At 61.8% G+C, this 14,781-nt stretch overlaps 1 protein-coding gene across 2 annotated transcripts in view; it reads right to left on the reverse strand.

Moving 5' to 3' along the window:
* KMT2B (lysine methyltransferase 2B) overlaps positions 1–12,264 on the reverse strand; it is a 36,779-nt gene extending 24,515 nt beyond the window's left edge. Inside the window, exons 1-3 of one of the 2 annotated variants that reach the window (XM_044991162.1) lie at positions 12,071–12,264; positions 7,498–7,573; positions 4,254–6,238 (exon numbers count right to left, since the gene is read on the reverse strand). In XM_044991162.1, the coding sequence (XP_044847097.1) occupies positions 4,254–6,131 (1,878 nt within the window). In that variant the 5' untranslated portion in view covers positions 6,132–6,238; positions 7,498–7,573; positions 12,071–12,264. The remainder of the gene's footprint in view (positions 1–4,253; positions 6,239–7,497; positions 7,574–12,070) is intronic. The other variant, XM_044991163.1, reaches the window with a different exon arrangement.
* Positions 12,265–14,781: the final 2,517 nt, after the last annotated feature.

A 14,781-nucleotide genomic window follows, 5' to 3' on the forward strand; every position in this document is an offset into this window, starting at 1 on the left:
GCTCAAACAGTGACCCTGTTGAGATCCCAGGGAAGCAGAGGCTGCGGATACAGGCGCTCAAAGCTCTTTAAGAACCGAGAGCTAATTGAGTTGGAGAAAACTGATCTGCCGTTCACCAGAGGGGGGAATGCCAATATTGCCACCCAGTGGACTCTGATGGAAGAGACCGCCAGGCCTTCTCCCTTCAGATGGAGCAGGTTGTCCAGGCTAAAGGGGAGTGTGGCCTCCAGAAGGGGGACCCCGTTCTGAAGTGACCAGAGTGAGAACCTTTTCCATTATGTTAGATAGGCCGTTCTGGCCGACTGCCCATAAGGACCACTTGGACCAGTGCCAAACAGCCCAGCTCCATTTCGCTCAGCCACAAAGAAAGCGCAGAGACTGCATGAGGCCTTGGTCCTGGGAGATCAGATCCGGCCACACTGGGAGACCGACTGGGGCATCTATCGAGAGGTCCAGCAAGGTTGTGAACCAATGCTGGCGTGGCCATGCCAGTGCTAGGAGAGTCACGGGGGCTTTGTCCCTTTTGACCCTGAGGAGCACTTTGTGGATGACGGTGTGGGAGGAAAGGCGTAGAAGGAACCTGCCTCCCCATAGCAGATGGAAGGTGTCAGAGAGAGACCAGGCTGTGCCCCAGGTATGAGCAGAACTGGGTTATTTCCTATTGCTTCTGGTTGTAGACAGATCTACCTGGGGAAACCCCCACTTCTGGAAAATAGCCTCCAGGACGTCCAGCCAGAGAGATCACTGGTGGTGACTGGTGAAGGACCTGCTCAGGTGATCTGCGAGCCTGGAAGCTAAGCAGCCACCAGGTGAATGGAGTGGGCTAAGCAGTAGTCCCAGAGTTTCAACACCTCAGGCACAGGGGAGAGGATCGGGGTCCCCTTTGCTTGTTTACGTAGAACATTGCTGTGGTGTCTGTGAGGACTGACGCACATCTGCCCTTGCTGCAGAATGCTTGGCAGGCAAGGCGCACTGCCCTTCACTCCCTGACGATGATATGCAGGCAAACCACCTCCTTTGTCCAGAGACCCTGTGTCCTGAGAGGCCCCAGGTGGGCTCTCACCCCATACCTGGGGCATCTGTGACCAGCTCTACCGTTGGTGCAGGCCTTGCAAAGGGAACCCCAGCACACACAGTGTCTTGATCCAGCCACCACTGAAGGGCGTTGAGCATCGTCTGGGGAAGAGCGACCACTGTCTAGTGGGTGACACCCGGTAATGTACACCGACGCCAGCCACAGCTGCAGAGGGTGTAGTCTGAGACATGCACGCTGCACCACAGTGAGTGCTGAAGGCCATGTGCCCCAGGAGCTTTAGGCAGCTCCTGGCTGTAGCAGTGGAGTATGCTATCTGGCCTGGTATGAGGGCTGAGATGGCCCTGAAAGCAGCTCTCCAGTAGGGAAGCCCTTGCTTGTCATGTCAAGGATTGCTCCTATGAGTTCTACCCTCTGGAAGGGCATGAAGGTGGACTTCTGCTTATTAATCAGGAGTCCCAGGCTCTTGAAAATGGACAGAACGATTTCCACTGGTTGTTCCACTAGCCCCTTGGACCGACCTCTCACCAGCCCATGTCCAGGTCGGAACAGACCTGCACATCTCTCCTCCTGAAGAAGCTGCTCCCACTACCATGCATTCTGTGAACACTCCTGGGGCAGCTGAGAGGCCGGGGGGCAGAACTGTGAACTAACAGTGGTTCCGGTTTGCCACACACCGACGGTATCTCTGTGCCCCCAGAAGAGAGCTATAGGTCAAGGGCGGCATACCAGCCCCCTGGATCCATGTGGAACTTCAACTTCTTTAAGAACTTGTTAAAGTTTCTGAGGTCTAGGATAGATCTGAGATCCCTCCTGGACTTTGGGATCAGGGAACCTCCACCACTGCCCCCGCCCTTAGGAGCAACTGCACCCTCCTGGGCCAGGAGATTTTCGTGAGAAGGGTCCCTGAAGAGGGATGGAAGAAGAAAAACTGCACGGCGTATCCCACTTTTGCCATGCAGAGCACCCACCAGTTGGATGCGATGTTGGCCCACGCCTGGTAAAAGTGGGACAATGGTCCACAAACATCAGGCCAAGATCCAGGTACTGGGCTGGTGCCCTGTCCTCAGGTGCCCCCTCAAAAGCTGTGTCTGTTGCCTGACAGTTGTTTCGCATGCGCAGACATTGAGGCTGGTCTCTTCCTGAAACCCCTATTGCTCTGTCGCCTGAAATCCTGCCGCTCGTGGGACTGGTAAAAACGGCCCATGGGCTGCGGCTTATAAGGTTTCCAGGATGGGGCAGCCCAATGATTTCAAGGTCACCCTTGAATCTTTCAGGCTGTGCAGCTGGGCGTCAGGACTGCCCTTTGAATGGGAGGTCCTGAACAGTCTGCTGGACTTCATGGGGGAGGCTCAATGACCAAAGCCAGGAACTTCTCATTACAACTTCAGTAGCCATCACCCAGGCCACTGCACCCGTGTCTAGGGCCGGCTGGAGGGATGTCTTGGCTATGGCCTTGCCCTCTTCAGTCATGGCAGCAAATTCTGCCCTAGGCTATGTCTACACTGGCAATTGAACAACAAAACTTTTGTCTTTCAGAGGTATTAAAAAAACCCCAAAAGACAAAAGTTTAGTGCCAGTGAGAACAGCGTGTGAACTGCCAGTGTGGCTTGAGGACCCCCGAGTGCTGCCCCAGGAACCAATCCTCTTTCCAACTGGGATGGAGGAGGCGCCCTTGTCTCTGACAGTGCCAAAAAGGAGCATCTCCCATGGGAGCCCTGGACCATGTGCGGCCAAAGGGTCCAGCATCTGCCATTGGCTAGTACCCCATGCTGGTGGGACAAGTCCCTGTGGTGGGTATGATCTACCCAAGGTCCGGTCCCATGCAAGGCACAAGACTCTGCCTGAGATTTGGAGCTCAAGGACCGGCTCCTAGGTGACCAGGATGGCGCCAAATGACTTTGCCTTGACAAGAAGCGGTGCTGCAACTGCTGGCCAGATGCCAGGGATGAGACCAGCATCTAGGCAAGGCGTCGCTGCAGCAAGCATGGCCTGGGTGCCGAGCCTCCCAACGATGAGCGAGATGGAGGGTGGTGCATCGCCATCTTCACGGGCTTGTCTGGGACTGGTGATTACCCTCTTAAGGCTGGGCCCTGCGGTGCCTGTCTTGTCCCTTGTAGGCCCCCAGTTTGGAGATAGCGCTACCTGGAGGGGTAAGAGATTTTGCGCTGCCCCATACGCCTCTGGCGCTGCCAGGTTCGTGTCCTCTTCTTGGATCAGCCCACATGGGGAGCTCCTCAGTACTGGACTTGACAGGTCCCCCACCCCGCCGGGTGATTACAGTGGTTCACCACAGTTCACTCATCCCCCAGTGCCCCCAATCAGACTTCTTTTCGGCCCCAGTGATGGGGAACAGTGCTGTGTCATCGGTGCAGATTTCTTGGGTGCCAGAGAAGCATGCTGGGGAGCCAACCGGACGCCAGCGTGCACCTGGGAAAGCGAGCGCTCAGTGCCGGGTCCAGTCACCGCTCTCAAGCGGGACAGAGTGCCGCCTCCGTAAGCAGGAACTTCAATGGATTCTCTCTCATTTTGGGTTCTTGGTTTGAAGTTCCTACAGATCTGGCACTTACCCTGGATGAGACCCTCTCCCGGGCACTTCAAGCAGTGCATGTGAGGGTCACTAACTGGCATGGGCCTGGCACTCTGCACACTGTTTGGACTCTGCCCTGGGGCCAGGGTGGGTGCTCACTAGAAAACTAACTAGCGCTATACTTATGCTAACAAGCTATTTACACGTATCTACAATCTATTTACAGGAAGACCCCCATGAGGGGATCTATTGCTGGGCAAGAGAGAAGATCGTGCTAGACAGAAAGAAGCAACTGAGGAGACAGCAGGTGCCTACCAACTGCACCATGGAGGCACCACTCCAGGGGGCACCAGAGTCGACCCAACGGACACTACTAGTGATTAGGGGGCAAAAAGCCTTATAGCGACAGTGCATGCGACACGTGCACACCCATACTGGAATGGACATCAGCAAGCACTCGAAGAAGAAACCAGGAGTCCTGGCTCCCAGCACCGCCTGCTCTAACCACTTGACCCCACTCCCCTCCCAGAGCTGGGAAGAGAACCCAGGAGTCCTGGCTCCCAACCCCACCTCCTGGCCTCACGGGAAGCACTGTTATTAAGGCAGACTGACAGGCTAGCATATGCAGCCCCCCTCCACCCATCCCCCCATCACCCAGTGCCGCCCCCCGACCAGGGGGCTCTGTCTCACCGGGGCCAATCTGAGCAGCTGCTGCTGGTCGATTTTGAAGAGCTGCACCTTGGCGCGAGTCAGCAGACTGTAGACTTTGTCCATGCCCGACAGCTGGGCCGGCTGTGCAGCTGGTGCTGCCTCCTCCCGGGCGGGCACCGCAGCTCCCTGCTCCTCAGCCTCACACCCTGAGCCCTCCTCCTCCTCGGACTCATGGCTGGCCAGTGAGGCCACGCGGCGGATGGCCACTTTACGCACCACGCCTGGCGCGTCCACGTCCTCCATCTTGATCAGCTCCGTGTCCGGGGGGACAGGCAGGTGCTGGGGGGGCTCCCCAAAGAGGGGCAGGGTCAGGTGGTTGGTTCGGCCCAGCAGCCGCTTGCCACTGCGGGTCATCACGGGCTCGTAGTGGGGGGAGGGGGGCTCTGGCCGGGGCACAGGGGACAGTGGGGGGTCCTTCCCGGCCTCGCTGAGGCACACGGGCTCTGGCTCCTCAGCCGACACTGTCAGCGACTCATAAATCTTCAGGTGGGCCTCGCTGGGGGTGAACTGAGGGGCCCGGAGCAGCGGGGGCCGCCTGGCCAGCGGGGAGGGGGCCAGGAGGGGGCCAGCCGGGAAGAGGTGGGGCTCCTCGGGGGGCAGCTGGAAGAGGGACTTGCCCGCCTCGGGGGGCAGAGGCGGCGAGGTGCTGAGGGAGGTCCAGCGGAAGGTGGGCTCCCGCAGGATAGAGCGCCGCTTGCCGAGGAGGCTGGGGAGAGGGGAGGCTGGGGGTGAGAGGCCAGGGGAAGGAGGGGGTGATGAGAGGGGGGAGGGGTACTCGTCAGGCGAGCGGGGGGGCTGGCCAGGTGCCACCTCCTGGCCAGGGGCTTGCTGTGGGGCCGGGGGCTCCCCACGGGGCGGCCCCTCCATTTCAGGGGCCTTGGCCCGGGGCGCTCGTCGGGGGGGCTCGTCCATGAAGCGCCGGGGAGGACGGATGAGGCGGCAGGACCGGGCGCTCACCACAGGCATGATGAACTGGCGGATGTTCTTCAGGAAGGTGGCTTTGTGCCCGGGGGGCTCCTCGCCCACCGTGCCAGCCCCCTCCCGCTGGGCAGCCGCCACCCGCTCAGCCCGCTGACTGGGGGTGAGGGGCGGCCGGCCCCGCCCCCGCTTCAGACACTGTGCCCGCGTGGACTGGGCGATGGAGGCCGGGGCAGCTGACTCCTCCTCTGCCTGGGCCGGACACGGGGGCGACCCCGGCCTCTCCTCCACGGCGCCCTCGCGCCAGGCCAGCCGCCGCGCCCGTCTCCGTCGCTTCCACCGGGCTTGGGTCGGAGAGGCTGGCTCAGCTGGTGCCTCACGGGGCAGCTGCTCTGGAGGAGGGGCAGGGGGAGCGGGGGAGTCCCCCGGCAAAACATCCCCCCTCCTTGGTGGGCTGCTCTTCCTCCTCTTGCTGCCCTGCTTCCTGCCCACGGGGGGCTTTAGTCTGGCACGGGCCAACACCACCCGCCCCGACTTCAGCCGTTTTGCTTTGGAGACAAACTTGAGCAGCAGGGGCAATTTCTTCCGCCCACGCCCAGGGCCCTTCCTCCGGGAGCTCAGGCTGGCACCAGAGGCCGGCTGCTGGCTCTTCCTGGGGGGCACTGGGGCAGCGCCGGGAGCCTTGGCACCCCGCTGAGGGGCTCCCGGCTTCTTCTTGAAGGAGCCGCGAGGGCGGCCTCGCGGCCGGTGGGGCACCATGGGGTCATGGCTCTTCCCCCTTGGGGGGCTGCTGGGGGCTGGGGAAGGGGGCATGGCCTCAGAGGGCCCTGGGTCCTGCTTGGGAGGCGTCCTTGTGGCTTGGGTGGGGCTGGCGCCCAGAGGGGGCTTGGCCGGTGGGGGCCTAGATCTCTGGAGCAGCTCGGCCAGGGCCCTGACCATACGCTCCCGCTGGGCCTCGCCCTTCCTCGGCTTGGCCGGCGCCTTGGAGGGGGCCGCAAGCAAGGACACGTCCCTCTTCTTCCTGCCGCTGGCTTGGGGCGACACACCTGCAACGAGAAATGAGAGGGGGGTGAACCGGGGGGTGGACTTGAGACCCCACCCATGCACCACCGCACACCGGCCAGCCAGCTAGCAAGGGTGGTTAACATGTGGCAACTCCATCCCAGGCCCCCAATGCCGGGGGGAGCAGCGTGTGACAGCAGGGTGTGACAGCAGCTATCACCCCAACCAAGACCTGGCTTACCCTAGGGGTGGCACTGTTTGCCCTGCAGTAGAGAGACTGGACCCTCATCATACCAGGGCACCATAACTGAGATGAGATCCCCTCATTGTGCCAGGCACTGCCTAGACACCCCACAGCCGTTAGAGCGAGGTTCTCTCAGCATGCCGGCCGCTGCCCAGACACACAGACAGTCCCTGCCCACTGAGATCAGGGCCCCCGTGTGCTGGGCGCTGCACAAACACAGCGCAAGACAGGCCCTGCCTAAAGAGCTCACAGTCTGAACAGCCAGAGGTGGATTATCCCCATTTCACAGATGGGGAAACTGCGGCCCAGGGAGAAGCAGTGAGCTGCTCAGGGTGACGCCAGGAGTCAGCGGCAGAGCCCCAGTATGTCCAGCATCTCTCCCTCCCCTTCAATGTTGGAAACATGCTGCAAACACAGAGCCAGAAAGCTGGTGCTGGCAGAGGGGCTGTGGGCACTGGACAAAGTGACTCCCACGTTCACTGGCTGGAGCCAGCACTGCGTCCCGGGCACCGCCGGAAGCTGGTGTGGCCAAGCAGTTTCAGGCAGAAGAGAAGCACGTTCACAGTGGGGAGCAGTCTCAGTTTATCCACAGCCACACCCACGTTAACTCTGCTAGGCGAAGCTGGCACCTAGACCCCAGTGGGGCTGCAGTTACACGGGGGGGACGACACAGCAATTCCCCGTCCCCTGCAGGCATGAGCTACGGCTGGTGCAACTGGGCCCACCCTATGGCGGTAGGTAGGGGGAGCTATTTTCCCTCCCCCCAAGAGACACTTATAATGCACAAGATCGGAGTTCATGCAAGGCCTTGTGCTGCGAGGCTGACCCCTGCGGGATGGAGGTAGTGTCCAGGGAGCAGCCCCGCTGCAGGCAGAGACAGCCAGGCCCCTGGGCCACGGTGCCAGGCCGAGGGGGCCGGGGAACCCCAAGGGCCCCGTGGAGAAGCACGGCACAGGAGATGTGACTGAAGGCTGGGGACATGGGACGCCAGGGCTGACACCTCCCCAGTGCTGGATCGAGGGGGCGTCCGCATGGGGTCAGGCCGGCCGGTGCCCTCACCTCTCTGGGAGCGCAGGGCGGCGCGCAAGGAACTCTGGGAGACAGGCTCATCGGGAGGGAAGCCCTGGAACTCTTCCTGCAGGGGAGGGGAACAGAAAGGGGCTGTGGTTAGATGGAGGGTACCAAGCTCCAGCCCCCAACATGAGCTCCAGCCACCCCTTGCTACACAGACCTATTCCAAGCAGCACCAAGCTAGGCCCACGCATAGGCCCAGGTCCCACCCTCCCATTTCCCCCCAGGATGACCCCACCCATATCCCCTAGACCCCACCCAACACACCTGTTTGGAGGAACTAGAGGTGGCCATGCCCACACCCCTTAGGCCCCACCCACCCAGCAGCTGTCCCACCCACACCCCCTCCCCAGGCCCCACCTACTGACATGCCACACAGCTGGAAGCAAGCGCCCAGACGGGGAGGCTGGCACAGCCTCACCATGAGACAGTGAAGGATCAGGAAGAGCCACTGGGGCACTGCCAGGCCAGCATGAGGGGACGAGATGAGCCCGGTCAGCTCCATGCTACAGCTATGGGGTGGGGGGCTCCTCGTCACAGGGTGGCAGACTTCCCTCAAGCCACCAGATGGGGCAGGCACCTCATTCATTGCCAGCGGGATCGTACCAGGGTGAGGCCTAGACAGGCCACTGGGACCAATCCCTCCTCCAGCAGCCCTCTGCTGGACCCAGCCGCTGTGCTCCCGGCAGCCCCCGAATGGGGCAGGCAGTGGAGCCCACCCAGCATTAACCACTAAGTAACTTCGGCTCGCTGGCTTCCTGCTGTACCTGCGCAGGCTCACCCAGCTTCCTAACTGCACATTGAGACGCGGCCCATAAGACCCTCGCAACAGGCACAATCAGTGCCCCTCGGACACCCAAGAGACAGCCCTGCCCCAGCCAGTGTGCAATCCCCTGCATATGGGGGAAACTGAGGCACAGAGAGACGCAGCACCGGCCAAGGTCACACACGGAGTCTGGGAATTGGTGGCACATTGCCCCTAGCTGTGCACACACCGGCTGCCATGCCACTGTACCCAGGACCATGTGGGATCAGGGGGTGCTGGGGGGACACAACTAGCCATGGGGGTGGGAGCATACTCTGCCTAAAGAGAAATGTTGCCCATTCCCTAGCAGCTTTGATAGATGCCCCAAAGGATAGCAAGGGCCTTAACGGATTACGCTCCCGCAGCACCGAGATGCAGCCGCCTCTAGGGCGGAGCAGCCGGGGAACAGCTGCATACAACACACCACACAGGGAGGCTTGCCCAGCGCTAGATGCAGCTGCCTTCACTGTGGAGCATGGCAGGCACCCAAAGACACGAGCGTGTCATCATCGTGTAGCCGCACCAGCTACCTCACCCCAGAAGCAGCAATATGTCAGCTGGGGCAATGAGAGACTGTTCCCCAGGTGCCCCATCTCAGCGCCACATGAGCCATCCCTGTGTGGCTGTTTCCCAGCGTCTCCCACAGGTGAGTGCATCTCATTGTCCAGTGCTGGACAAGGCATCCTCATGTAGTTATGTGTGGTTGTTCTCCAGCTGCCCCGCCCCAGAGGTGGCGGCATCTCAGTGCTGGACGAGCCATCCCAGCATAACATGGTTCAGCTCAACTAGCCCCAGCAGTTGGGTAAGTTGAGAAGCTAGAAGCAGCCCTGGGGTGTGAACCCTGCACAGCAGTGCCCCCTCCTCTCTGCCAGCCAGGCGGTGCTGCCCCTCTGTTGTGGGCACTTCACAATGGGCTGCTTTGCCAGCTCAAGGGCGCACAGCACGGGGACTGCTGGGTCCACGCCGCAATCGCGCAGGGCTGTGCAGGCTCATTCCACCAGACTCTCCCTCTCCACATGCCACCCCAAGCAGCGGAGAGCACTGATCACATTCCCGTGTGCTGGGGAAGAGCCAGGGCCTGCCTGAGGTCAGATGCGTCCAGCGTTTCACTGGGCAACAGGAGAACAAGGCCAAGCTACGGCTGGACAAACTCCTCGGGTTGGGTGCCAAGAGACCACACCACCTGCTGGTAATGGGTAACCCCCCCCCCCCCGGGAGGAAACAGAACCAGCCCCTCTGCTGGTGGGGCAGGAGACTGGTGGCCACCTCCACATGCCCCTTGAAAGATCCCCAGCTAGGTCAGGAACCAGCAACCTCACACTGGCAGAACTGCAGCGAAATGGAGCCAAGAAATAGCGGGAGCAGGGAACAGAGCAGGGGAGCTTTTCCTCTGGGGGCTCCAGCTCTGAGCGGGCCCCAGGGCAGGGACTGGCTGGCTCAGGGGGAAAGAAATGGGTCATGGCACCTTTCCCCTCTAGGGGCACCGGCTCCAACTGGGCCCCAGGTCTGTAGTGGCTTTATCCCAAGTGCCTTTGCTGGAGTCTGCAGCTCCAGGCAAGTCAGGGGTCTCATCTCTCAGCAACCCCTGCAGAAGACAGCTGCACTCCCCTGTCCGCAGGCCCCTGCAACCGGGCAACCCGAGGCCTGTGGGCTGGGGGCACCCAGCTCCCCCATACCCACAGAAGACAGACAAGCCTTCTGCAGGGCAGGCCGATCCAGCGCTGGCCCCCTCCCACCCTGTGGGATCCCTGCCAGCTGCCTGCCCTCACCGCAACTGGCCCAGCCCCAAATGCTGCCCACTCAAGCAAGGCTGACACCTCTGTCCAAGGCCGGGCTCCTGGAGTCCCGTGACCAGGCGAGACGCAGAGCTTTCCTCTCCAAACAGGAAAGGCAAGTTCCCGGGCCCAGTGGACACGGAGAGCCACAACAGTGACGACTCAGGCTCCAGGGCAGAGATCAGCACATTCAGCATCTAGCAAAGAAGGGCCTGTTCAGGCCAGGACCCCCATGTGCTAGGCCAGCCCCACATCTCCATCCATGAACTTCAATCACATTCCAGTGAGGGCAGAGTCACCAGCCCCCTTAGAAAGGTGGGGAAACTGAGGTATGGAGGGGGAGCAGGCCAGTGACAGAGCCGGGGCCAGACCCCAGGTCTCCAGAGTGCCAGTGCTCCAACCACCTGTTCCCTAATCAGGGGGTTCGACTCCCGATTCCAGCACAGCTCTTGCCCCACGTGCAAGACTGCGGCCAGCAGGGCTCTCAACGCCGCACTGCATGGGGGAGCCAGGTCAGAGCCAAACCAGCCAGCCTGCCCACAGCGAGAGCCCATCCATGCCATACTAGCCCTCGGCAGGAGGAGCATGGGGCCAGAACGCTGGGGCCAGAGACTCACCCCGCTCCCGAAAAAGGCACCTTGCCGGCCATTAGCCCCAGCATCACACAGTTCACAGGGGTTCCGCAGGACAGGGGAACCTCCCACCCCTCACTGCACGCAGGCCCACCCGGAGGGGGAGACCATCTGTATGTGCCCACAAAGAGGGGCCCATGCACTGAGGTGGGGGTAGGCAAGGAACCAAATGTGACTCCAGGGCAGACTTTCCACCCCCGACTGTGCAGGGAGGGCTCCGAGTGGTGCCATGCCCGGGGCAGGTCAGGAAGCTGCTGGGGGTGGCGTTGCAAGTTGCTGCCCAGACTCTGAAGCCGAACTCCAGAGGGGGGCACAGAAAAGCCGGGATGAGCCGAGCCCAGTGCTGGCTACAGTCAGCCAGGGTGAGATGGGCACTATGTGCGCCTCCTGCTGCCCAACGCACACCATGTGGGGCAGGCTCCTCCCCAACGACCCTCGTCTGCCCCACCCCAGCCCAACAGAACTGTTCAGGCAAGGGGCACCCACAACTCCTTCAGGATGGGCTCCCCTGGCCAGGTACCACCTCCTCTCATGCAGCAGCCAAACCCCTCTACACATTGGGGGGCTGCACCCCACAACTCCCTAGCCCCACAAACAGCAACCCCTGCCACAGCCCCACATAGGGGCCCCCCTCAACCCAGCTCTAGAGAGTCCACCAAGCCCCCTAACTTTCCCCTCTCCCCACCAGCACCCGCACATACCCCTCCCACAGGGACCCACCCCCACAGGTCACCCAGCTCACCCCCAAGATGCCCCTGCCCCAGAGTCACAGACCCTCCATGATCTCCCACCCCTCAACCTTCCCCACACCTCCAGCCCTGGGGCCCCAGCTCCTTTCCCCATAGGGATGCCCTCTGCAGCTTCTCCCTATACTTCCCAGTTCCTCCAGAAACTGTTCAGTCCCCCTCAGCCCTAGGGTTCCAGCACCCCAATGCACAACCTCACCCAAGCCCCCACCCTGGGGGCTCAGCTCACACCCCCTGCCCCAGCAGCACCCCAGGGTCCCAGCCACCCAACTGCTTCCCCAACATTCCCCCCCAGCTCCACCTCCTACTGCCCCATAACATCCCCCAACCTCTCCTACATGCCACATCCCACCCAACTATACCCCAGGCTCTCAGCTCCAGCCCTCTCCCCACAGCCCCCCCATGAGTTCCCAGACGCCCAGTTCCCTTCCTATCGGATCCCCCCCGAGTTCCTACCCCCAGGCCCATCAGCCCCCAGCTCAGTTCATCTCCGCCAGGATGCAGCTCCAGCCTTGCCCAAGCTCAGCGGCTCTCCAGCCCCAACCCCCCAAGTTCCTACCTCAAGCCCCCCAACCCCCCGCCCCAGCCCGCCCCACCGCTCACCGGCTCCTCCTCGCTGCTGCCCCCGCCCAACAGGCCCCGCAGGCGGCGCAGGCTCCAGCCCAGGCCCAGAAGGCTCCGAAGCGCCGGGTCCCCCAGGCCGGGCCCGTCCCCGCTGGACCCGCCGCGCAGGGGCAGGCGCGCGCGCAGCCCGGCCCGGGGCAGGGGGCGGCCCCCGCCCGGCCGCCCGGGGAAGCGGCCCCGGGCCCAGGCGGAGCCACCGCCGCCCGCCGCAGCCGCCGCCGCCGCCGCCGCCATCTTTAACCGCTGGGGGGGGGCCTGGCCCGGGGGGGGCGGGGCCGCCGCAATAACAGCCCGGCCCGGCCGCGGGGCAGCATGGGGGATGGAGTCCGGGCGGGGGCGGTGCCCATCGGCCGCAGCAGGGCCGGGACTACAGCCCCCAGCAAGCATTGCGGCTCCGCTTACTGCCCGGGCCGGCCGTGGGGCTCCCTGGGGAATGGAGTCCGGGCGGGGGTGGCGCCCATTGGCCAAAGCGGGGCGGGGACTACAGCCCCCATCAGGCATTGCGGTGCCGCTCCTGGCCCGGCCGCCGGACACCCTGGGGGATGGAGTCCAGGCGGGGAGGAGTGCAACATGGAATGAATAATAGCTCCCAGCAGGCATTGGCGCTACAAAGCCTCAGAGAGAGACTCCGTTGCATCATGGGGATTGGAGTCCATGGGGGGGAGGGCTGTTCTTCAATGCACCATGGGAGTTGTAGTCCTCTCTGGCCTGCAGGAAGGGGAGAAAACTTCAGCTCCCGGAAGGCATTGCTCCACTTGGAGAGACACCCTGTAGCCTAGCATAGGTGGCCCCAGCTCCTCTCTTCCTGTCGCATGAAAGATGTAATTAAGTTACTACGATTCCCAGCAGGCATTGAGGCACACACTGGCCCCAGGGCACCATGGGGCATGGAGTCTGGGGAGGGAGGCGCCATGTAAGTCGATCCACAGACAATAGAGGGGGACTACAGTTCCCAGCAAGCATTGCAGCTGCCAAGCGTGTAGGGTGGTGGTGTCCAGCGATTTCGCAATGCACTATGGGAGTTGTAGTCCTGTGTGGCACTCTGCTGGGGAGAGGACTACAGCTCCCTGAAGGCATTGCCCAGGTAGGAGAGACGCAGTGCATGAAGGGATATGCAGCCCCAGCTCCCTTTCCATCCCCATGCAGCAACGAGAGGTCAGCTCCCAGCAGGTCCCGTATGTGCACAGCTGTGCCCACCATTCAGACTCAGCAGCAATGTACCATGGGAAATGCTGTCCTAAGTCCTCAGTTCCCACTCACAATGCCTGGGGGTGGCAATTAGACTACAACTCCCAGCATACATTGGGCTCATCCTGCCCACTCTTAGCCCAGGGCACCATGGGAAATGTAGTTCTGAGACACCGATCACTACCACCCCATGGGCTGAAGGACATAAAAGGTTTCAACTCCCAGGAGGCATTGCGCTGCATGATATTGCAATGCACTGTGGGAAATGTAGTTCTGGGCCAAGCAGCCCCTGCCCCAGATTTTGCAGTAGTTGTCCAGCCAGTAGGCATCACACCGATCCATGTGTCATATGCCCCATATGGCCATTGGGGATTCTCCTTGAGGAGGTCCCACTGTAAGGGGATGGGGCAGCAGGGCCTGCACCCAGTAGCAGAACATTCTTTTACTGGAGACGTCATGCGCTACAAATGACAAATGCCCCTTTTAACTAGTCTGTGCGGGGTGCTGGACAAACACAGCAGAGACCCCATTGGGCACCTTTCTCAGCTGTATTACCCACTGCCCGGTGGGTGAGAAGTGATGTCTGAATGGATTTGTGAGACTCTGCAGTCACGGGACTCCCGGAGATGGGTGCTTCTGTGGGAGAAGGCCCCGTGTCTAAAGCGCCACCACAGAGGGTCTTGCGGGCAGGGGTGGGACAGAACTTTTGTGATCAACAGAAAATAACAGAGACCTTCAGTATCCCTGAGACGTTTAATAGGAAATGTGATCCCTGCCCCCACCCCACCCCACACACAGCTTGTGGGGCCCGGTCACAAAGGGGCAAGAGACGGGATGCAACACGCAATGGCCATCGGCCCCGCAACACAGCTGGCAAAGCCAGGTCGAGGGCGGGACATGAAGGACTGGCAGGTGAGGCACTCCGGTTGCTGTGGCTCGTTGAGCCTCGGTTTCCCCAGTAATGGGAGACTCCGTCTGTCCAGATCGGGAAGGTCTTTGGGGTAGGGAGCGTCTCTGACTCAGTGTTTGTGCAGCGCTCAGTGTGATGGGGGGGTCTGAGCAGTGCCCATGGCAATGGGAACCCCAGTCTTCTTGAGGGGTCTGTGCAGCATCCACAGGGCCAGGGGACTCAAAGCAGGCCAAGGGGTGGGGGGGCAGAATAGAAGGGGCAGTGCCATATGAACCCCAGCTATTCCTCCCCGCCCCCCAGTTCTCCAGTCCCTGGCCCTGGGGCCAGTTCTTACACCCCCTCCCCCCGGATAACTTCCCAGTTCTCTGCTTGCGACTCCGGACAGTTTAGTGTCGCCTGGATTCCTGCGGGCTAATGAGTCCCACCCCGCTGCTGGGTAATGAGTGACCCGCGGTGATCAAGGCAGGCCCTTCCCCAGCCACTTGTGACATTGCAGCCCGGGGCTGGCAGAATCCCTCCCCTCCAGTCTCAGCTCTCTGCTGGCCATCTGGGGTAGGGACCCCAAGTAGAGCAGGGGATCCTGCCAAGCTAA

This window comes from Mauremys mutica, chromosome 17 (genome assembly GCF_020497125.1).
Source record: "Mauremys mutica isolate MM-2020 ecotype Southern chromosome 17, ASM2049712v1, whole genome shotgun sequence".
In the NCBI taxonomy this organism is placed as follows: domain Eukaryota; kingdom Metazoa; phylum Chordata; order Testudines; family Geoemydidae; genus Mauremys; species Mauremys mutica.